Below are 22,335 nucleotides of genomic sequence, written 5' to 3' on the forward strand. Positions count from 1 at the left end.
TTCCCTTGCAGAAGCCATGCCGGTTCTCCTTCAGCAAGGCCTGTTCTTCTATACGTTGAATTATTTTGTCCTTAAATCTGCTTTCCAACAATATACCCAGCACAGAAGTTAAGCTAACCAGCCTGTAATTTCTCGGATCCCCTTTCTGAAAACCGGAGTCACAGTAGCTACTTTCCAGTCCGGTACAGAGCCTGATCATAGGGTCAAGTTGCATATTTTTGCTGGGGGATCACCATGCCTTATTGTCTCCTTGCATTTCTTTTGCCAGAGCTTATGTTCCTTCCTGTTCTCTTCATTTGGGCAGAATTTTCATTTTCTGAAGGAAGTTTTCTTCCCTTTTATAGCTTCGCTAACTCTACTTGTTAGTCATGCTGGCATCCTCCTGGACCTGGTGGTACCTTTGCTCCTTCTTGGTATACATTCTAACTGAGCTTCTATTATTGTGGTTTTGAATAAGTTCCATGCTTTCTGGAGTGATTTGACCCTCCTGACTTTCCCTTTCAGCTTCCTTTTTACCAGTCCCCTCATTTTTAAGAAGTTTCCTCTTCTGAAGTCCAACACATCTGTGTTGGACTTCCTTGGCAATGCTCCACTCGCATATAAGCCGAATTGGACCACACTGTGGTCACTGGTCCCCAGCGGTTCTACAATTCTGACATCTCAAACCAGGTCCTGGACACCACTCAGGATTAAGTCCAAGGGCGCCTTCTCCTTGGTTGGTTCTGGGACCAGCTGTTAAGGCACCGTCATTTAGCATGTTTAGAAATGTGGCCTCTCTGTCAAATGTGCACATGAATTTGCCCAGTCTTTGAGAGGGTAATTGAAGTCATCCATTATTACAGCTCTGTCTCTCTTTGACGCCTCTCAGATTTGCTTCTCCCGGCCATGCTCAGCATTTTGATCCGGAGGATGAGAGCACATCCCTAGTAACACATTTCCTTTCAGTCCTTGTATTGTCACCCATAATGATTCTGTGGAGGACTCCGGTCCTCCTAGGTTTTCTAGCCTGTTGGATTCTATCCTTTCTTTAATATACAGTGTGACTCCACCTCCAATCCTCCCTTCCCTGCCTTTTCTGTAGAGTTTGCATCCAGGAACGACTGTGTCCCACGGGTTCTCACTGTTCCACTAGGTTTCCATTATGCCCGCTGTATCTATGTTTTCATTAGCAACCAAGCACTCCAGCTCACCCATCTTGTCCCAGAGGCTTCTGGCACTGGTATATGAAAACCTTTCCACAAGGGATGATGGGAACCCCTGGCTTAGACAGACAGACAGACAGACACACCCCTACCTCTCTAAACGAGACACCTTGATGGTTATTATACCACAGAGAAATTGAATTTGGACCCAGGAAAATGCCCTGGCATCTGTCACCCAAAGCAGACTGCTTCATGGGAAGGGTCAACCTGTCACGCCCACCACATGCACACAAGATCGGGAGGCTGCTCCCTACTTTCTGTACAGTCTCGGGGGGCTAACCCAACTAGAGATAGGATGCTAGGCTGCATAGAGATTCGCCCAATCAGGGAGGAGGCAATGGGCAGCCTGCACCCACACTTCAATTCTCATCATTTGGGATTCAGCATTCATCCCACACACCCCACCCCTGCCACTGCTACAAGCTTGCCAGGAAGTTAGATCCTGGGGTGTTGCTGTTTTTTGTACTTGAGGCTTTTTACTTTGCTTGTCCCAATTCATTTCTTTTGCCAACTCACTCCAGCAGTGTGCCTGCCCTCTCCTTGTGGCCTGGATTGTGCAGGCCACACATGGGTCTCTGGACGGAGTTGGACTACAAGTCCCATCATCCCAAACCTCGGAGTTGGAAGGTACCTCAGAGGTCTTCTATTCCACCCCCCTGCTCAGAGCAAGACTCTGCTACAGCACCCCAGGCACCCTCTGCTCGAATGCCTCCAGCAGGGAGAACCTGCCATGGCTCTTACTGGGGAACCCCTCCATCTGTCTGGCCTGAATCTGCCTCCCTGTAGATTCGACCCACTGCTTCCAGCCACGCCCTCCTCTGCATTCTCCCCGCAGCAGCAGCGTCTGTGCCGGATAGCACAAGGCAGCTGCAGAAGAGGACCCTCCCCTGGGCCTGAACTGCAAGATCTTGTGCTCCAGCTCAAACACCACAGAAGCGCCATAAAACCATTACTTGACTCTCTTGTAAAGTGGGGGTTGAGCCTCCGTGGGTAGTAGAGGGGAAGGGAAATGCCACACCAGTGGGAGAGGCTACCCCCTCCTCTTGTCTCCTCACTCCCTCCTCGGGTACCACTTTTCCTCCACATCTGTTTTGAAGACATACAGCTTCCATGAATTTGTCTGGCCGTGGTGGCTGGGGATGATGGGGCTTGTAGTCTAACAATATCTGAGGGCCCAAGTTCTGGGTCTCTGGTGTAGGCCAATAAGAAAATAAAGCTGCTCAGCTGAACCCAGCCTAGCATGCAGGCTCCAACAAGGGTGGTCAAGATGCCTCTGTTTGGAAGCCCATAAGTAGGACACCAAAAAGTGACCCTTTCCTTGGTTCCCAGCATCTGAGGCTTGGTTTGCAAACCCAAGGTCTCTTACTTGGGAGGAAACCCCACTCAACTCAGGTTTATAAAATGATGTATACTGTGGAGAGAGAGAGAATTTTCTCTGGCTCTTCCATACCACTAGAACCAGGGGTCGTCCCATGAAACTGCAGGCCAGGAAATTAAGGACTGACAAAAGGAAGTACTTCCAAACAGCGCATCATTAACCTATGGAATTCTCTGCCACAAGATGTGGCGACGGCCACCAGCCTCAATGGCTTTGAGAAGGGCTTAGATAAATTCATGGAGAAGAAGTCTATCAGTGGCTACTAATCTCTTGTCTCCAGGACAAAACAGTCATAAGGTCCACAACAAAGTCCTTTATTAAAAGCAGTTCCCACAAGACATCACACACAAAGTAAGAGTTGAGCAAGCTGTCTTTCTGTGGCTCCCTGCCCCTCTTTCTATACTGACTCCTTTCAGCTGCTTGACACTTTCAAACCACTTAAGGCACAGCCAGTGCCAGACTGCGGGCACAGAGGGGGCAGTGGAATGTATGTGGGGAGGGTGCCAGGTTTCGCGCCGAAGAGGTAATTAAGCGTGGGGGTCAGGGTGCAGGGGTGGGGCGAGGCAGGTAGGGCACGCCAGGAATATGCAATGTTGCCCTGTAGGGCAGTCTGAGCCTGCTTCTCACGACCCATTGGAAGGAGAGGAGGTGGGGCTCTCCGGACAGGGAGAGGGGGAAAGGGAGCTGAGGGAGAGACGGGGAGAGCCCAGCAAGGGCAGCAGGCTGCTCCAGGTGAGGGCAAACCGGGAAAATGCCCTGCTGTCCGGTGGGCCAGTCCGAGCCTGGGCACAGCACACTCTTAAGACCACACACACCACACAGTCTGAGGGCTACAGGCCACCTCCAGGCTCAGAGGCACAATGCCTCTCATTACCCCTGCTCACTGGGCCAAGAGGCACCTTTTAGCGTGGTGATTCTCTTTTATTTAGCAGGGGGAGAGTAACTGGCCCTCTCTGTCCCCAGCACAATACCTCCAGTGACTTGTGTTTCTTTTTAGAATGTGAGCCCTTTGGGGACAGGGAGCCATCTTATTTGTTTGTAATCTCTCTTTGGAAACCGCCCTGAGCCATTTTTGGAAGGGCGATATAGAAATCGAATTATTATTATTATTATTATTATTATTATTATTATTATTATTATTATTATTATTATTACCAGTCACAGGGGAGGAACAGCAGGAGAAAGGACATGCCCTCCACTCCTGCCTGTGGCTTCCAGAGGCATCTGGTGGGCCACTGTGCGAAACAGGATGCTGGAGTAGATGGACCTCCTTGGGCCTGATCCAGCCGGGCTGCTCTTATGACTTACTTTCAGATCAACAGATGACCGGGCTGTCAGAGGTATACTGCTTCTGAATATGGCAGTTCCATTTAAGTATCACTGGCTAAGGGTGATCATCATCTTGCCACATGCCTTGCAGTCTGGGGAGGATTGCCTGGGGTGAGCTGAATGCTCCTAACTTTGGATGATCAGGCTGCACCAGATGGCCTCTGGGTTGCTTCCTAAACTACGAAGGGAGAACTCTGAAGCTTTTGTTGGTCCACACTGTGGTCAGCACGCAAATGTCCATCGCGCATGTGCAGAGGCCATGTGTGTGCCGGCGCAGCATGAGGGCAGCTGGGGGAAGCGCTGCCGGCGCATGATGACAGCTGCGGACTGGTGCTGCCGATACAGGAAGCGGCGGCGGAAGATCAGATAAGCAGCTGCTCCCCTCCGTTTTAAAGGTGCCAGGGAAGTGCTTCGAATCGTGCTTCGAATCGTGATCCGTGCACATCCCTTGTCATTGCTGTTCGACCGTGGAACAGTCTGCCTCATGCAGTGGCGGGCTCTCCTTGATGGAGGTTTTCAAGCAGAGGCTGGGCTGGCTTATCTGTCAGGGGTGCTGTAGCAGTTTCTTGCACTCAGCAGCGGGATGGACTAGAGGACCTCCAAGGGCCCTTCCAGCCCGTGAACCCACGATGCTAGGGCAAAGCACATTTCTCCGCCCTGTTTGCAAAGCCGCATTGAGCCACACGGATGCCGGTGGATTCCAGCTGCTGCTGCTGGGACTCCACCTGCCAAATGCCAGCCGCTCACTTCTGAAGGTGGCACGGGAGAGACCACAAAGCACCAGGCTGTTCATCATCCTCCGCAGCTGTTGCCTGTTCTGAGCATCCATAACGGAGGCTGGGCTGCCGGGCAGCCAGCCAAGGGAAATCTGTTCAAACCAACTTCCTAGAAACAACAGGAGCCGAGCCAAGGAGCCTGGCGAGCGATGTAAACAGAGGGAAGAGAACGCCACAAGTGGAGCCAGAGGCAGGGCTACAACGGGCGTACCTGAGCTCCGGTTTGGCTGGTTTCCTCCTCCCCGCCACGATCCTCTCTCTCTGTTATCTCTCTCTCTTTATTAAGTTCTAAGCCTTCCGGGCGGGGACCTGGCTTTTCAAGTTTTTCTGCAGCACTGAGTTGAATTTTAAATGGCTCATAAAACAAGAAGAGCAGCAACATAATTAGGCAATCATAGGAGCATAGGCAGCTGCCTTCTGCTGAGTCAGACCCTTGGTCCATCTAGCTCAGTATTGTCTGCACTGACTGGCAGCATCTCTCCAAGGTTCCAGGCAGGAGTCTTTCCCAGCCCTATCTGGAGATGCTGCCAGGGAGTGAACCTGGGACCTTCTACAAGTAAACATGCAGAAGCTTTTCCACTGAGCAACAGCCCCATCCCTAAGGGGAATATCTGACGGTGCTCACACATAGTCACCCATCCAAATGCAAACCAGAGCAGACCCTGCTTAGCAAAAGGGACAATTCATGCTCACTATCACAAGCTCTCCTCCAGAACTCAGCCAGAACTTGAGCAGGAGAAAAATCCCAACCCCAACATCGCCAATGTCAGGGCTTCTCAAACTCAGGCTCCCCGATGAGGTTCTGCTACCCCTGCCATCAGCCTTTGGCCATTAAGGCCATGGATGATGGGAGCTGTAGTTCTGGAACATCCGGGGACCCAAGGTGGAGAACTCCAGGCCTAGGGAAATCTGGTTCTTCCTAAAGCACAGAAGGTGAACTGGCAGCTCCCACTAGAGCACTTATGGGGAGGGAAGGTCCGACCCTTGATCCATCAAGCTCGGGACGGTTTGCACTAACTGGCAGCAGCTCTCCAAGGCTGCAGGCAGGAGTCTCTCCCAGGGACCGAACCTGGGCCCTTCTACTTGCAAAGAAGTGGCTCCCCCACTGAGCCCCGGCCCCATCCCCAGAAGGGAATCCTTTGGAGCTTCTACGCAGACCTCCTCTTCCATGATGTTGTCTGAAGCCCCTTAAGAGTCGTCTAAAAAACAGCCCATCTAACGGCAGCAAATTCCATCTGCCAGTTCTGTTTTAGACAAAGCACTGTTCAAAATCCACAGCTAAGCCATTTCCCTGGGTGGCTGTGAATTCTACAGCTGTGAGAACATTTCTCTTTATCTGCTTTCTCCACAGGATTTTAAAAACAACCACTCTTTCATGTCCTCCCTTGGGCATGTTTACGAGAAAGCCAACCGAGGAGGCCCCCACGTGCTTTGGCCTTTCCTAGCAGGGAAGGGACTCCACCCCTGTACATTCTGGCTGCAGGGCCGTGACCCGGGGGGGGGCGGCACTCTCCTCCTCCTCTCATGCTGGGAGGCTCCGGTGCCAATCCCTGAAGCAAAGGGCGGAGGCAGAAAGGGCACTCCTTTGGAACCGAAAGCAGAGACCTTGCCCACTACCCTGCTGCGTGGGCATGTGTCGAGTGCCAATTAGTCTCTAATGCTGCCTTAAGTACCGACAAACCCTGGCGAATCTGGTTCTCCGAGGCTTGTTTTCTTCACTCCTAAAGAGCGTGCACCTTTACGGGGCTTGCAACTGCCAGGAGCTCAGGTCCTCCTGCAGCAAGTGATTCATCCTGCAAGCAGGAGGAGGCAGACAGTCTGATCAAGGAGCCTCCATTCCTGCCCTGCACCAAACACTGGACCTGCCAGGGCAGGGAGACAGGATCCACCGGGAGACGGCCGCGGCTCAACTGACCCAGACGCAGGCTCTTTGGGAGGGCCGGGCTGCGTAGAGGGCAGCAACATTCCCGGCTAGGCAAAGGAAGCCCCGTCCCTGCAGCTGAGCGGAAGGCCAAGTGAGTGGAAGGCTGTTAGCTAAGAAGTCCTCAAGGACTTGGGTCCAGGGCATTTAAGAGAGCGCCTTCTCTGTCACGGACCCTGCCGCCTATTAAGATCAACAGGGCGGTTTCCAGATTACACGCTGGAACATTTTCCTAACGGGTCCACTAAGTGCCCCCCCCCAATTTTGCCCGTGTTACGACATCGGTGTCGTTGCATTGTCGGCAGGGCACGGTTCACATTTCCCATGCCCTGCTGCTTCGGATTGAATTGTTTCGTTATTGGCCTATAACATGGCAAGAGCGTTGCAGGAAAGTAGCTGTGTTTGTCCATTGTGAGGAGGCTTTTCATGTTATTTATGCTTGCAGCATTCTGCAGTGTGGATTATTTATTCGTTTATAAATAATAAATAAATAACTATTTATTTAGTTGTTTTCAAAATAATTTATTATTACTACTACTACTACTACTACTACTTGGGGGGGAGGGGGCGGGCACTGCTTACGGTGGTGGTGGGCATGAGGCTCCCTTCCACCCCTTTCCCTGCCGAAAGTACATTCCCTGGCACTTTTCTGAAAAGGAAGCCCATTGAACTAAATCATTTACTCCCGTGCCATCTCAACTGCAAAAGCAGTGCGAGGATTGGTTGATTTTACAGCCCCTCTCCAATCCATCCCTGAAATAATTTTTTGCTCTCCTTCCAGAGGGCTCCTTGGGTGGGTGAGGGGCTGCCCACCCTCCCTTTTGCGCCCCCTCCTCCCCCCCCCCCCGTGCAAAGCCGCTGCTTTTCTGGAGCCGCTCTGCCAGCCCAGCACTGACGGGGAGAGGAAGCGGCCGCGGCGGTGAAGCCCGGGTTAGGGAAAGCCCACACCTGCCAGTGCTCCCCGGCCCCATCTTCAGATTGCTCGCCCTCACTGGGGCAGCACTCGCCTCCCCTTCACCCCCCTCCTCCATCACTAGATTTTTATATATATATATATATATATACGCTTACGCAAGCCTGCAGTGACAAAAGGCATTGTTTTGACACTCCCCCCTGCTGGTGAATTGGTGCAAGTGCACTGAGAAATTTTTAAAACAACAACACACAGTTCTGTTGCGTCAGCGATCGCCCATTCCCTCTGCAACCCCATTGGCCCGAAATTGAGGAGGAGGAGGGGCCAGTGTATGCATTCCAGAGGTGGGATATGGACGCTCCCTGCCTGGAAAAACCGCTGCAGTGACAGGCAAGAAGGACAGGCAAAACCTTGTCACCTTGCATATAATACTGCCTGAGAACCACTGCACTCGTGGTTTCAAACCGCAGCCTCATTCCATGACCCTCTGCAACATTTTAAGTTTTACAGATCTCGTAGTCTGGAAAACGTCCTGAAGAGGTCTGGTAATGGTTGGGGCCAGCTTGTTTGGTGGCGACTTGGGACAGGGTCTTCTCTGTAGCTGCCTCAGGGCTCTGGAATGCACCCCCGGTTGAAGTAAGAGCATCTCCTGCTCTGCTTGCTTTTAGGAAGACCCTTAAGACGTTCCTATTTTCCCAGGCTTTTAATTGAAGTTTATATTTTAATGTTTTTACTTACTGGGATTGTTTTTATCTGCTTTATGCATTTTAATTGATTTATGTTGTTTTTATATTTGTTAGGTTTTAACTTTGTTCACTGCTTAGAGATGTCTATATCAGGCGGGACAGAAATAGGATGAATAAATAAAATACATTAAATATAAGTCAAGCCACTGGAACAGAAGGAGTCCCATTCTCCTAGGCTGCTTCCCCAAAATGTCATCTACAGTTAAAGAAGTGCAGCCATGCATGTTGCAAACACTCCACATGGGGCAAGCAAGTTACACTGAGGGAAATAAGTATTTGATCCCCTGCTGATTTTGTCCGTTTGCCCTCTGACACAGAAATGACCAGGCTATAATTGGAATGGTAAGTTTATTGTAGCTGTGAGAGACAGAACAACAACAAACAAACCCTCAAAAGCCCAGTGCCCAAAAGTCAGCGATGGATTCGCATTGTAGTGAGGGAAATAAGTATTCGATCCCCTATCAACCAGCAAGATTTCAGGCTCCCAGGTGTCTTTTCACTATATGCAGGTCACGAGCTGAGATGAGGAACACCCTCTGTAAGGGAGTGCTCCTAATCCCAGCTTGTTACAGTACCTGTATAAAAGACACCTGTCCATAGAAGCAAGCAATCACTCAGCTTCCAAACTCACCACCATGCCCAAGACCAAAGAGCTGTCGAAGGATGTCAGGGACAAGGTTGTAGACCTGCACAAGGCTGGACTGGGCTACAAGACTATCGCCAAGCAGCTTGGTGAGAAGGTGACTACAGTTGGCACGATAACTCGCAAATGGAAGAAACACAAAACAACTGTCAATCTCCCTCGGTCTGGGGCTCCATGCAAGATCTCACCTCGTGGAGTTGCAATGATCATGAGAACGGTGACAAAGCAGCCCAGAACTACAAGGGGGGGGGGCTTGTCAATGATCTCAGGGCAGCTGGAACCATAGTCACCAAGAAAACAACTGGTAACACACTACGCCGTGAAGGACTGAAATCTTGCAGTGCCCGCAAGGTCCCCCTGCTCAAGGCAGCACATGTACAGGCCCGTCTGCAGTTTGCCAAAGCACATCTGAATGATCCAGAGGAGAACTGGGTGAAAGTGTTGTGGTCAGATGAGACCAAAATCGAGCTATTTGGCATCAACTCAACTCACCGTGTGTGGAGGAGGAGGAATGCTGCCTATGAGCCCAAGAACACCATCCCCACCGTCAAACATGGAGGTGGACACATTATGCTTTGGGGGTGTTTTTCTGCTAAGGGGACAGGACACCTTCACCGCATCGAAGGGACAATGGACGGGACCATGTACCGTCAGATCTTGGGTGAGCACCTCCTTCCCTCAGCCAGGGCATTGAGAATGGGTCGTGGATGGGTATTCCAGCATGACAATGACCCAAAACACACAGCCAAGGCAACAAAGGAGTGGCTCAAGAAGAAGCACATGAAGGTCCTGGAGTGGCCCAGCCAGTCTCCAGACCTTAATCCCATAGAAAATCTGTGGAGGGAGCTGAAGGTTCGGGTTGCCAAACATCAGCCTCGAAACCTTTCTGACTTGGAGAGGATCTGCAAAGAGGAGTGGGACAACATCCCTCCTGGGTTGTGTGCAAACCTGGTGGCCAACTACAAGAAACGTCTGACCTCTGTGATTGCCAGCAAGGGTTTTGCCACCAAGTACTAAGACATCTTTTGTGAAGGGATCGAATACTTATTTTCCTCACTACAATGCAAATCCATCGCTGACTTTTGGGCACTGGGCTTTTGAGGGTTTGTTTGTTGTTATTCTGTCTCTCACAGCTACAATAAACCTACCATTCCAATTATAGCCTGGTCATTTCTGTGTCAGAGGGCAAACGGACAAAATCAGCAGGGGATCAAATACTTATTTCCCTCACTGTATAGGGCTTGATATCCCCCAGCCCTGTTTCCCATGGGTCATAGACACTGTTCTCTCTAAGGTGTGCGCATGTGCGTGCACTCACAAGTTTTTGGATGTCTGCTCAGTTCATTCTAGATCCTGCTCAGGTTGAATCAGGAAGGCCCCACTCTGAATGCGCATGCGCACACACTGCCTTGACACTGCCGCCCAGAACAAAACTCATTCTGCACAGAGATGAAAAATATTAGAGAGAACAGAACACTGGTCACAGGACACTCATGTGGGACCCCAGAGGTCCTTGGAGGCAATTTGTCCTTGGAGGCCATTTTGATCCAAGAACTCCCTTTGCTCCACTTTTTAAAATCATCTTCTCTGTATGAACCAAATGTTTTTCAGATTAGGGGTTGCAGGAGAAGGGAAGCGAGAGAATACCAGTGAGGACTGCTTTGTATTGTCACAAAACCAAAAATGTCAAATGCAAAATTAAATTATTTTGGGGAGGGGGGGTGGGCGGAAAGGGGAGGGCAGTTCCTGTATATACAGCGCCTAGCACAGAAGGAACCCGTCATCGAATTCTTGAGCTTCTCTGCAAATCCACAGAGATGCAAGCAGCACTGCTTATCCCAAGAGCTGAGATGCTGGAATTTATCTAAGGCCATTCAAAGGAGCCAAGATCCCACAACACAAAAGGAGCAAAGAGCTTTCAGCATGACATATGCTGGGATGGTTATTCGCAGATGCTCCCAAACCATTTGTTTTCCAGTGAAGAAAGAGATCTGCTCCCAATTAGAACGCTGGAAGTTCAAGGGCAGGAGGGAAAAAAGCGGACACACAAACACAAATATGCTGCCATAGAGGGAAAACAAGGGATGGTGCTGCCTGCAGAAAGAGCGGGGGGGACGAGGGACGGGACTTAATGAGAGGCATCTCGCCAACTGCACAGCCTCAATCCAGGAAAAGTCAAGTCACCCCGGGAGGTTTTGCATGTGAACCACAACCCAGAACAATGTTTTTACAAGTCAACAGAAAACTCCCCCAGGCTGAAATGGGTCATCGTCATCAGTTTTTCAGAGAACTTCAGTACAGTTTGCTGGTTTTTTAAAAATCCGTTCTTCAATATTTCACAGCTGTACATTTTATATTGTATATATGCCCAGAGACGTAAGTTTTGGGTGGTATAAAAATTTGTTAACAAATAAAATATATATATATATTTATTATTTATTTATTTATACATAAACACACTAAACGTGATCAATACGTTGAATAAGAACAGCCCTGCTGGATCAGGCCCAAGGCCTATCTAGTCCGGCATCCTGTTTCACACAGTGGCCCACCAGATGCCTCCAAGAAGCCCACAGGCAAGAGGTCTGTGCATGCCCTCCCTCCTGCTGTTGCTCTCCTGCAACTGGTATTGAGAGGCATCTTGCTTCCAAGCCTGGAGGTGGCCAATAGCCATCAAGACTATTGTTGATGGCTATTGTCTATCAATAATGGGCAATAGCCATTGATAGACCTGTCCTCCAAGAACTTGCCCAAGTCCCTTTTAAAGCCATCCAAACAGGTGGCCATCGCCACATCCCATGGCAGCGAATTCCACAGATGAGCTGTGTGAAAAAGTACTTCCTTTTGTAGTCCTAAATTTCCAGACAATCCATCTTCATGGGATGACCCCTGTCTCTAGTGTTGTGAAAGAGGGAGAGCATTTTCTCTCTCTCCACACCATGCATAATTTTATAGACCTCTCTTATATCTCCCCTTAAAACAAACAAGTCAGATCACGAGCATCTATGGATTACTCAACTAAAGTTTTAAGGGGTGGCCAACGTATCGAGCTGCTGTTAGACTAAAACACCCATCATCCCTTATCTCAACTGAGGGTGATGGGTGTTGTAGTCCAGCAGCAGCTGGAGAGCCTCCAGTTGGCTAGTCCCTGCGTTAGTTGATCAATCAATGCAGGGCCCACTTCAAACCAGGGAGCCCACCAACCTCTTCCCTCACCCTGCCTGCTTCTCCACTCCGTGCATCATTCTACGGACCACTATTCTGTGCTTCCCTTCAGTCACCTTTCCCCCCAAGATGCAAAAGCCCTCCTCAGTGCCTTGGGTGCCAGCGCTGGCACTCAGCGAGGGCCCATTCTGGGTTCAATGCAGATAGAAGGGAGAGCTGTGTCCACCCACCCTTGCCCGCCCATCATGTGGTGACGTGTGGACTGAAAGAGGAGGATCTGCAGCAAAAACCTGGCCGGTGTCCAGCCAGTTCTCCTGCTGATGGCCACCGGCCACCCACCATCACCCTTGTCCAAAACCAAGAGCCAGGCAGTAGAGCAAGACGACCTTGGTAGAAGCTTGGCTCATGTGTGATGCCCATGAAGCAGAAATAACCACCACTTGGCATCACCTCTTCCCCCCCTCTGCATCTTTCTCTCCACCCGTTTCACCACAAACCACATCCCTCAGTATTTTCAGGGGTGGCGAAGGCAGCGCTTGTTCTTCAAGCAAAAACCCCTCCTGTTCTGGGAAGCCACCACGAGACTGTGACGTCAAAGAGTTTGCCCTGCCCTGCAGCTTAGCTGCCAGGCCTGCGAGATGGCAAGAGGGCAACTTGCCACCGACTGGGCCTATCCCATGCTTCCCTCTTTCGGCAGATGTGGGGCTCGAGTCCTCCGGACTCTGTGCCACACACACGGGGCAACAGACAGAGCAACCTGCGTTCGGTCTGCACTGCAATAGGGCAGGAAAAGAGGCAGTGCCAGTGTTCAGCTGACGAAACATTGGGAAGCAGAAGCTGTTGCGTTCTGTGCATCAACAGCAAGGTCCCAGGGCATGGTCTGAAGCTTAGCAGGTCTGGATCTGGCCACTGCCCCATGCAAATGACAGGAGACCTGCCTCTCTCCTAAGCCCCTGGCCTGTTTGCCAGAAAAGAATGGGAGGGAAGAGAGGGGAGTGGAGGCAGCCACAAATAATAGCTGGCTAGCAAGCTGAGCCTGCATTTGTGGATCCTTGGGAGATAGGCAGGCTATAACCTGGCCTCCAGCAAAGCCCTTCTGTGATTCACCACTGGGCTTCGGGAGACAGGGATTCACAAGGACGCAGGCACTTTGCACGGTGGGAATGCCCCCACACCAGGATAGTTTCCCCACCTCCATTCACTGCTGGGAAGCATCACGTGAGTGTTGGTTTTCTCTGGCTTCTTGATGCACCTGCGTGAATTCACCTCCCATTGAAGGAAAACACCCGGCAGGGCAGCCAGACTGCAAGGGGTCCCGTCTGAGATGTGCAAAGCTGTGCGTTGCTTCACTGCATGGTCTGTGACCCGGGAAGCTCTGGCACCCTCCTCAGGGTGTTCACAGCTTCCCTACAAGTGCAGCTGCTCCAAGCAAAGCCAAGGTACCTTGTGCAGCTGCTGGCCCCACCCTGGGGTTCCCCAAAGCTTTACCAAGTAGTCAACAACAACAACAAATATCTATATACCGCTTTTCAACAAAAGTGTTCAAAGCAGTTTACACAGAGAAATAACAAACAAATAAGATGGAACCCTGTCCCAGAAGGGCTCACCATCTAAAAAGAAACATAAAATAGACACCAGCAACAGTCACTGGAGGGGTACTGTGCTGGGGGTGGATAGGGCCAGTTGCTCTCCCCCTGCTAAACAAAGAGAATCACCACATTAAAAGGTGCCTCTTTGCTTAGTTAGCAGGGGTTAAGAGAACGAAAAAAATCTTTTCATTTGCCCATCTGTGCGCATACACCAGTCCCTCCGGAGTTGGAAGCAAACAGGCCTGCGTGCGGTGCTGTCACACGGCAAAAAGTGGGCGTGGAAAGCAAAGTTGTGTCCGTGGAAAAAAGATCAGCTGCGTGCACAGAGACGGGGCGGGCGCTATCAACATGCCGATTCACTCACATCAAGCAGACCTACAGATGATTCAGTGAAGAGACAGGATAGTGCTTGCCGGGTTCCCAACCCTGGGTCCCCAGGTGAAGTTGGACTACAACTCCCATCATCTCCAGCCACAACAGCCAATGGCCATTGTGGCTGGGGATGATGGGAGTTGTAGTCCAACATAATCTAGGTGGGAACCCTTGGGGTAGTGGATGAAAACAAGCACAACTGGGTGCAAAGCATCTGTTGTGTGTCACAGAGCTCAGCAGGCACATCACAACAGGGAGTCATCTACTGCCATGCAGGGTGTGTCTACACCTACAAAGATTAGAATCGTTCGGACAGTGGTTTTCCCTGTGACACTCTATGGATGCAAAAGCTGGACTTGGAAGAAGCAAGACAGAAGAAGCATTGACGCTTTTGAACTTTGGTGCCGGAGAAGACTTTTGAGGAGACCATGGACAGCCAGGAAAACAAACCAATGGATCCTAGAACAAATCAACCCAGAATTTCCACTCGAGGCACAAATGACCAGGCTCAAACTATCATACTTTGGACACATCATGCGAAAACCCAGCTCTCTTGAGAAGTCCAAAATGCTGGGAAAAGTTGAAGGCAAGAGAAGAAGAGGAAGACCAGCAGCCAGGTGGATGGACTTGATGTGGCCGCTAAGAGTCAACACCGACGTCATTGAAGCAATCAATCAATCATGCAGCCCACCCCAATATCATCGAAAGATCCCCACTGCACCGAGACCAGTCCTGAAATAGGAACGCTTTTCCATGCAAGAGTTAGATGCTTCTAAGTGCATAGGAAAGTCTAGCACAGAGCCAAAAATCAATATGGCATGGTAAGCATCTACAACTCAGGGGTAGCTAACTGGCAGCCCAGAGGCTGAAGCAGGCCCCAAAGCTATTTCATCCAGTGCCCTACCAAATTTTAAACAATGATTTAAACAGACTGAGCAGGAGGAAGAGGAGTGGATAACAACCCGCCGATCCACACCCCCTGCTTGGTTGGGCCACCGTCACCTCTGGCTTGACCCTGACATTGCAGCCGGCCACCTGGTTGAAGCCAAGAGGCTCTTGGTGTCAGGCTTTAACTGCAGCCTCAGTCCAGCTGCGAATTGTAAATCCACAGACATCCAGCCCTGCTCCTTCCCATCCGGTGACTGGTCCTACTCAATGTACTAGTCTAGAGAGAGTGGTGGTCTTTGGCAAGATGTTCCTCCTGTTACCATCACCCCCTTCCTCTTTGGTCCCCCAGTTGCAGCTGGAGCAACCAATCCCTCTCTTGCAAGGCAGGGGCACAGCGGGGGCGGTGTGCAAAAGGCAAAGCCCCCCACCCACCCTACCCCCCCACCCCGGCCTCGCAGAACAAGTGCTCCTTGGAAGAGGCAAAGTGCAGCATTCCACAAGGCATGCAAGGACCCGGAGGCAGGTGGGAACGGGGAGGAGAAGAAAAGAGTACCTGTATTTGTAGGTCGCCATCATGTTACAACTGGGGAACAAGGCAGAAGAAGACAGAATGAGCAAAGCCCCCGGCGGAAGCTCACTAGAACTGCTGGAGGATCAAAAGCTGTCCCCACTGTGTGAGGTTCCCCACCGCAATGGGAACGGCCCACACCACGGGCAGACCGGAGGCCAGTTTAGATGCATGCAGCTGAAAGGCCGTTCCCACCCGGAGGAGGAGGAAGTCCCACGGGCTGCTTGCATGCTGCCATCCCTCTCGGAAGAACCTCCCCTGAGCTCTTTCCAACTCCAGTCTTGTTTACATTGTGGAAGGGTGAGTCAGAGGCCACAAACAGCTGGAAGGAGCCACAACCCTCCTGGCAGGCCTAGAAGCGCTTCAGAAGGTTCTTGGGAACCCGGGAAGCTGCCTTGCACCGAGTGAGACCCTTCGTCCATCTAGCTCAACAGTACTGGCTACACCTGGCCTGCACAACAGAAAGCCCAGGGGCCGGATCCAGCCCGCAGGGACTATTGTACTGGCCCCCAGGTATCCTGCGGCAACACAGGAGCTGGAAACTGCCTTATGGTGCCATCCTGTACATGTTGACTCAGAAATATTATTATTTCTTGTTTACACAGTCAGACAGGTGTTATTGACTGGTTTGTTTTATCCAGACATCGAGTCCTTCCCAAGGACCTGGGATGGCTGGATTTTATCATCAGTGTTGTTGCTGTTATTATTATAGATATCGTCGCAGAATATAGGCTGTTCCCAGTAAAGCTGCTTTTTGTAATTGGCTGATGGTGATTTCTGTGGCCCCTAAGGTGTTGAGGTGCTCTTCAAGGTCTTCTGGAACTGCACCCAGGGCACCAATTACCACTGGGATTACTTTGGTCTTTTTCTGCCACAGCCTTTCAATTTCAATTTGTAGATCTTTGTATTTTGTCATTTTTTCTATTTCTTTTTCTTCTATTCTGCTATCCCCTGGTATTGCTATGTCGATTATTTTAGCTTGTTTTTCTTCCTTCTCGGCTACAGTTATATCTGGTGTATTGTGTGGCAGATGTTTGTCTGTTTGTAGTTGGAAGTCCCATAATATTTCTTCTTGTGGCTGTTATTATTATTAATTCGATTTCTATACCGCCCTTCCAAAAATGGCTCAGGGTGGTTTACACAGAGAAATAATGAATAAATAAGATGGCTCCCTGTCCCCAAAGGGCTCACAATCTAAAAAAGAAACATAAAGAGAGACATCAGCAACAGTCACTGGAGGTCCTGTGCTGGGGGTGGATAGGGCCAGTTAATATCCCCCTGCTAAACAATCACCACGTTAAAAAGGTGCCTCTTTGCCCAGTTAGCTGGGGCAAATATGTACCGTGGTGTACCCAGTGAGGCTTACTCCATTGTAAGCATGCCTGGGATTGCAGCCTGAAAGCAACAGGGATACAAGGTGAGGAGAGGGTTTAGAGCAGACAGGCATTCCAGGAGTCCCACTTAGCAGGGACAAAACCTCTTCTCTGGCCACTATTCTTGGTTAAGCTATGGGTCCCTTGACAGGGGGAATAGATCCACAAGTAACTGATCATATTTCTAATTTTAATGTAATAATGCACTAAAAATTGACCTAGGCCCCTGCACGCCAAGTTGCAGCCCTGGTCTACACTGACCAGCAGAGGCTTCAAGGTTTCAGGCAGGAGTCTTTCCCATCCTTACTTGAGAGATGCAGCCAGGGAGTGAAACGGGGGCCATCAGCACGTAGGTCATAGGGTGGACTAGCGTCAGGATGCGATACCACTGAGCTACAGCCCCATCTCCTAGGAGGAAGATCTTACAGCATTCAAAGGTCTCCCATCCAAATGTAGACCCTGCTTAGCAAAAGGAACAATTCCTGCTCGCGACCCCAAGACCAGCTCTCATAGGAACCTAGGAAGCTGCCATATACTGAGTCAGACCATTGGTCTACCTTGCTCAGGATTGTCTACACAGACTGGCAGCGGCTTCTCCTAGGTTGCAAGGTTGGAGTCTCTCTCAGCCCCGTCTTGGAGATGCTGCCAGGGAGGGGACTTGGGACCTTCTTGCCTTGCAAGCAGGCAGGGTGCTCTTCCACTGAGCTACGGCCACCTCCCCTAACGGGAGTATGATGCAAAGCTCACATATGTAGCCTCCCCTTCAAATGCAAACCAGGGCAGAACTGCTTAGCAAAGGGGACAATTCATGCTTGCTACCACAGGACCAGCTCTCCTCCCCTTTCCTGTCAATAGATTTTTCAAGTGAGGAGATCTAGGAGGAGAGGCCTGTTGCCTGGTCAAGGCCTTGACAGACAGACAAACAGACAGACACAGGATCCAGACAATGAACACTTGGCAAAATTACCAGACTTAGTGATGGACTGGGAAGGGTCTTTAGAGGTCCTCTAGTCCACCCCGCTGCTCAGAGCAGGAGAGCTAAGAGCCTTTCATCGCAGATGCTCCCAGGGACTGAATCTGGGGCCTTCCATGGGTAAAGCATGTCCTCTAGTCACTTCAACTGTAGCCCCTCCCCAAAGCAAGTTGTTGTGTCTCGCAAATGTCTATTTATTTATTTTAAAAACTACATCCCACTTTCCCCTAAGATCAAAACAGCTCACTGTCACAACAACTAAAACCATCTGCTCTACTCTACAAGCAGCATAATGCAGGCGTTCTGAAACTTGGGTGCCCAGGTGTCGCTGGACTCCCATCTTTCTCAGCCTGAGAACCCCTGATTGGTCTTGTGGTCGCAAGCATGACTGGTCCCCTTAGCTAAGCAGGGTCTGCCCCGGTTGCATATGAATGGGAGACTTGGTGTATGAGCACTGCAAGATATTCCCCTCAGAGGATAATTGGCCACTCTGGGAAGAGCATCTGGGTTCCAAGTTCCTTCCCTGGCAGCATCTCCAAGATAGGGCTGGGAGAGAGATTCCTGCCTGCAACCTTGGAGAAGCCGCTGCCAGTCTGTATAGGCAGTATTGAACTAGATGGACCAATATGGTCTGACTCAGTATATGGCAGCTTCCTATCTTCCTATGCCCTAGTTTGCATTTGAATGGGAGACTACATGTGTGAGCACTCTAAGATAGGATCGGCTCTGGGAAGAGCAGCGGCCTGCTTGCATGCAGAAGGTTCCAGGTTCCCTCCCTGGCAGCATCTCCAAGATAGGGCTGAGAGAGACTCCTGCCTGCAACCTTGGAGAGCCACTGCCAGTCTGTGTGGACAAAACTGAGCTAGATGGACCTACGGTCTGACTCAGTATATGGCAGCTTCCTATGTTCCTATGTAATAACAGTTTTTTAAAAGCCATGTCTTGGACAGCTTCTGAAAAATAGGGGGGGAAAGGAGCAAGCTGAATTTCACAGGGAAGGGAGTTCCAAAGGACAGCAGCCATCACAGAGAAAGTCCCTTTCCCACATGGACACTAATCCATGGGCCAAATATGAGAAGGCCATTACCCTTACGCCTGGCTGGAGGGCATCCCAGAACCGGAAGCCTCCGGCATGCCACCATTGGAAACTGGACATTAGATCAGATGAACCTTCGATCTGATCCAGGAAGGTTCTTCAGAGGTCCATGGCCCAGGGATTAGGGGAGACGGCTCACCTGGAATCTCACCCACTAAACACAGGGCTTCCCAACCTCATGTTCCCAGATCATCTCCAGCCACAATGGTTGATTGGTGGCTGGGGATGATGGGAGTTGTAGTCCAACCACACTGGGGACCCGTGATTGGGAAGCCCTGCTCTAAAGTCACACCAGCCAAATGCCACAGATGGGCCCACGCAGCAGCAGAACGGGACAGAGCAAGGAAGCAGGGATTTCGGCTGCTTCCCCAAGCAAGCCCGCTTTTTATCCAGCTTGCGTCAAACTCCTTTGCCAAGGCTGGCTGCTCTGGAATGCCGTCATCGGGAAGAGCTGGAGGCTTTGTTTCTTATCAAACACACACAACACACCCAGAAATTGGTACCTGCAAGAGCAGACAGGGAAATGATGAGAGGAAGCCAATGTCGATGCCGGAGAGACAGCGTCTCCTCTGCTTTCTGCGATAAAAGATGGAAAGAGGAAAGGGTGTCTGGGGAGGTGGGGAGAGAATGACAGGCAATGGAAGAGTCACCCCCAAGAGGCGGGGGGGGGGGGGGGCAAAGGCAAGGAGGCTGTTCAGAGAAACAGGCAAGGGGTGAGAGCCCCCCGCCGGTCCCAAATGAACCCAACTGAAGGGGGCGTCCCACTTCCTTATTAAAGTGACCAGGAGCTTCTCAAAAGCACAACTGGGTCCTCGTGCAGCATCTCCCATTCATTACAATGGGCCTTGCACAAGAGAACTCCTCCACTGACTGTGCCCTGTGGGTCACACTCAGCCCCCCCCCGCCTCACTCTGCCCCACAAAGGCAGAGCTGGTCTTGTGGGAGCAAAGGAGAGGAGAGCTGATCTGACTTGAGCATGACTTGTTCCCTTAGCTAAGCAGAGTCCGCCCTGGTTGCATATGAAAGGGAGACTTGATGTGTGAGCACAAGTTCCCTCCCTGGCAGCGTCTCCAAGATAGGGCTGAGAGAGATTCCTGCCTGCAACCTTGGAGAAGCCGCTGCCAGTTTGTGAAGACAATACAGAGCTAGATAGACCAAGGGTCAGACTCAGTATATGGCGGCTTCCTATGTTCCTAATTTGTCGAAGTCCCTTTTAACCACATCCCGTGGCAGAGCTCCACAGTTTAATTATGAGCTGTGTGAAAAAGTGCTTCCTTTTGTCAGTCCAACATTTCCTGGCAATCAGTTTCACGGGATTATGAAATCAGCCCCTCCAACTTTAAGATCAGCTTTGGGGGCCCAGCTCAATGGCCCTGCATCCCTGGAGGTGCAGAGGGCGAGCACAAGAAACAGGGCCTTCCCTGTGATGGCCCCCTGCCTGCATACTCTGCCAGGCTCCTTCCTTGTTCATTTTTGGACAAGTGACAGAAGCTTTTTTTTTTATTTTTAAAGTTTCATCAGACTTTCATTCACAACCTTCACCAATGGCTGCGCCTATTGTTCTATTGTTTCACTTTCATATTTGGAATGTTATTTTAATTTTTGTATTTCAGTAAGTTCCCTTTTCTTGCTAGCCAGTTTCATTATTGCAGAGAAAGGTGGGTGGTTAATATAAAGGTAACCGTAAAGTGTGCCGTCCAGTCAGTTACAACTCCTGGCGACTACAGAGCCCTGTGGTTGTCTTTGGTAGACTACAGGAGGGGTTTGCCATTGCCTCCTCCCGTGCAGTGTGAGATGATGCCTTTCAGCATCTTCCTATATTGCTGCTGCCCAATATATTACCAGCAGGAATCCGAACTGGCAACCTTCTGCTTGTTAGTCACGCATTTCCCCGCTGCGCCACTTAAGGTGACATGGGTAGTTAATATAGCCTTTACTTAATTGATAGAACTGCCCAAAGTGGGAATGGACAATATTAGGACAGGCACAGAGATGCTGCTATGCTCTTCTCTCTCTTTGGAATTCATGTGGCCTAGAAACTCCACACTGATATTATTTACAGTACAGAGAATCACAAAACCATAGAACTTTAGAGCTGGAAAGAACCTTGGAAATCCTCTGTTCAGCGCAGGAATCTGCTACAGCCGATTTATTTAGTACAAAACATGCTCCAATTACACACACACACACGGTGGTGGTGGTGGTGATGGTGTTGAAAAAGGAGAGTTGTGGTATTAAGCAGAGTGTGCATGTTGGTGGGGCGGGGACAGAGTACAAAACCAGATGTTTTTCCACTCAAAATAATGGCTTTCTTTTAGTTTCTTCTTTAATGGTTTTTTAAAAATGGCATGCTTGTTTTTGCACCTATTTGATATTTTCTGTGTTAAGCAGTTTGGATATTCTTGAAACAAAAGCAGAGCACTGTAAACATTAGGATTTAAACATCAATCGATACCTAAAGTGGCACCTGTTTGTTCCAACCACCCAAGCTGCCTTCCCCACCGGTGCTCCAGACACGCTGACCTCTCGCCCGCACGTCAAAATGCAGCTGGGCCCCCGGAATGCCGCGTCTCCTTCTGCGTCCAGCCACAGGCAGGCGGCTAGCTCTGCCAAGAAAACGCTGGCACTGAACGAGACCCGCTTCATCCACATCTTCTGGCCCAAGGCGGACGGCCACAGCCACTAGCAGGCCCATCCCAATCGTTGGCTTAATGAAACTGGTGACAAATGCCTATTGATCTCCATCAGAACCCTAGCCAGCCGGCCTCCAGAGAGGAACAGCAAAAAAGCACCTCCCTGTTCATTCTGGGCTTGTGTCAGCTGACAGGCTCCTCCTCCTGCAGTGCAGAGCTAAGCCCAGGCAAAGGCAGGAGGCACGATGGGGAAGGGGGTGGCGAGGCGGGGGGGGGGAGCCAGCACCTGCCTTGTGCAGAATGAGGCGGGGGGAGGAGGAGGAGGAGAGAGTGCCTGAGAGACCGGAGCGAGGCCCTGGCCGCAGGAGAAAATTAAGCAGCTTTGCTCTTAATCCACTTTGGAGCAAACCTGCATTAATAAATGCACTCGGAACCAATTCCCATTTGGCCAAATCCATTTTTAGCCTACTTTCCTTAAGGAAAGTAAACTTGTGAGATCATCCGGCTGTGTGTGAGCGCCTCTGTGTGTGTGTCTGTGTGTCTGTGCATGTGTGTGTCCGCCCATCAACTTCGCAATGCCTGAACAAATATGAACCAAATTTGCAGTTTGTTTTCAAACATGAAATATGAAAACAAAGTTGTAGGGACACAGAGAGACACATCAATAGTGTCGTTTGTGATGAAGTCATCCACCCCAGGTCAAGATGGTGGGCGCATAAACGTTTGAGGTGCAAGTAGACTAACTTGTGAGCCGCCTAACTGATCTGAAC

The 22,335-nt window shown here is 50.5% G+C and overlaps 1 protein-coding gene across 3 annotated transcripts in view; it reads right to left on the minus strand.

Annotated features, from left to right (window-relative positions):
- ARRB1 (arrestin beta 1) overlaps nt 1-22,335 on the minus strand; it is a 180,598-nt gene that overhangs the window by 114,193 nt on the left and 44,070 nt on the right. Inside the window, exons 2-3 of one of the 3 annotated variants that reach the window (XM_053313217.1) lie at nt 19,436-19,508; nt 15,476-15,505 (exon numbers count right to left, since the gene is read on the minus strand). The exons of 1 other annotated variant lie outside the window; for it this stretch is intronic. In XM_053313217.1, the coding sequence (XP_053169192.1) occupies nt 15,476-15,498 (23 nt within the window). In that variant the 5' untranslated portion in view covers nt 15,499-15,505; nt 19,436-19,508. The remainder of the gene's footprint in view (nt 1-15,475; nt 15,506-19,435; nt 19,509-22,335) is intronic. One more of the 3 variants, XM_053313215.1, reaches the window with a different exon arrangement.

Source organism: Hemicordylus capensis, chromosome 3 (genome assembly GCF_027244095.1).
Source record: "Hemicordylus capensis ecotype Gifberg chromosome 3, rHemCap1.1.pri, whole genome shotgun sequence".
NCBI lineage: Eukaryota > Metazoa > Chordata > Lepidosauria > Squamata > Cordylidae > Hemicordylus > Hemicordylus capensis.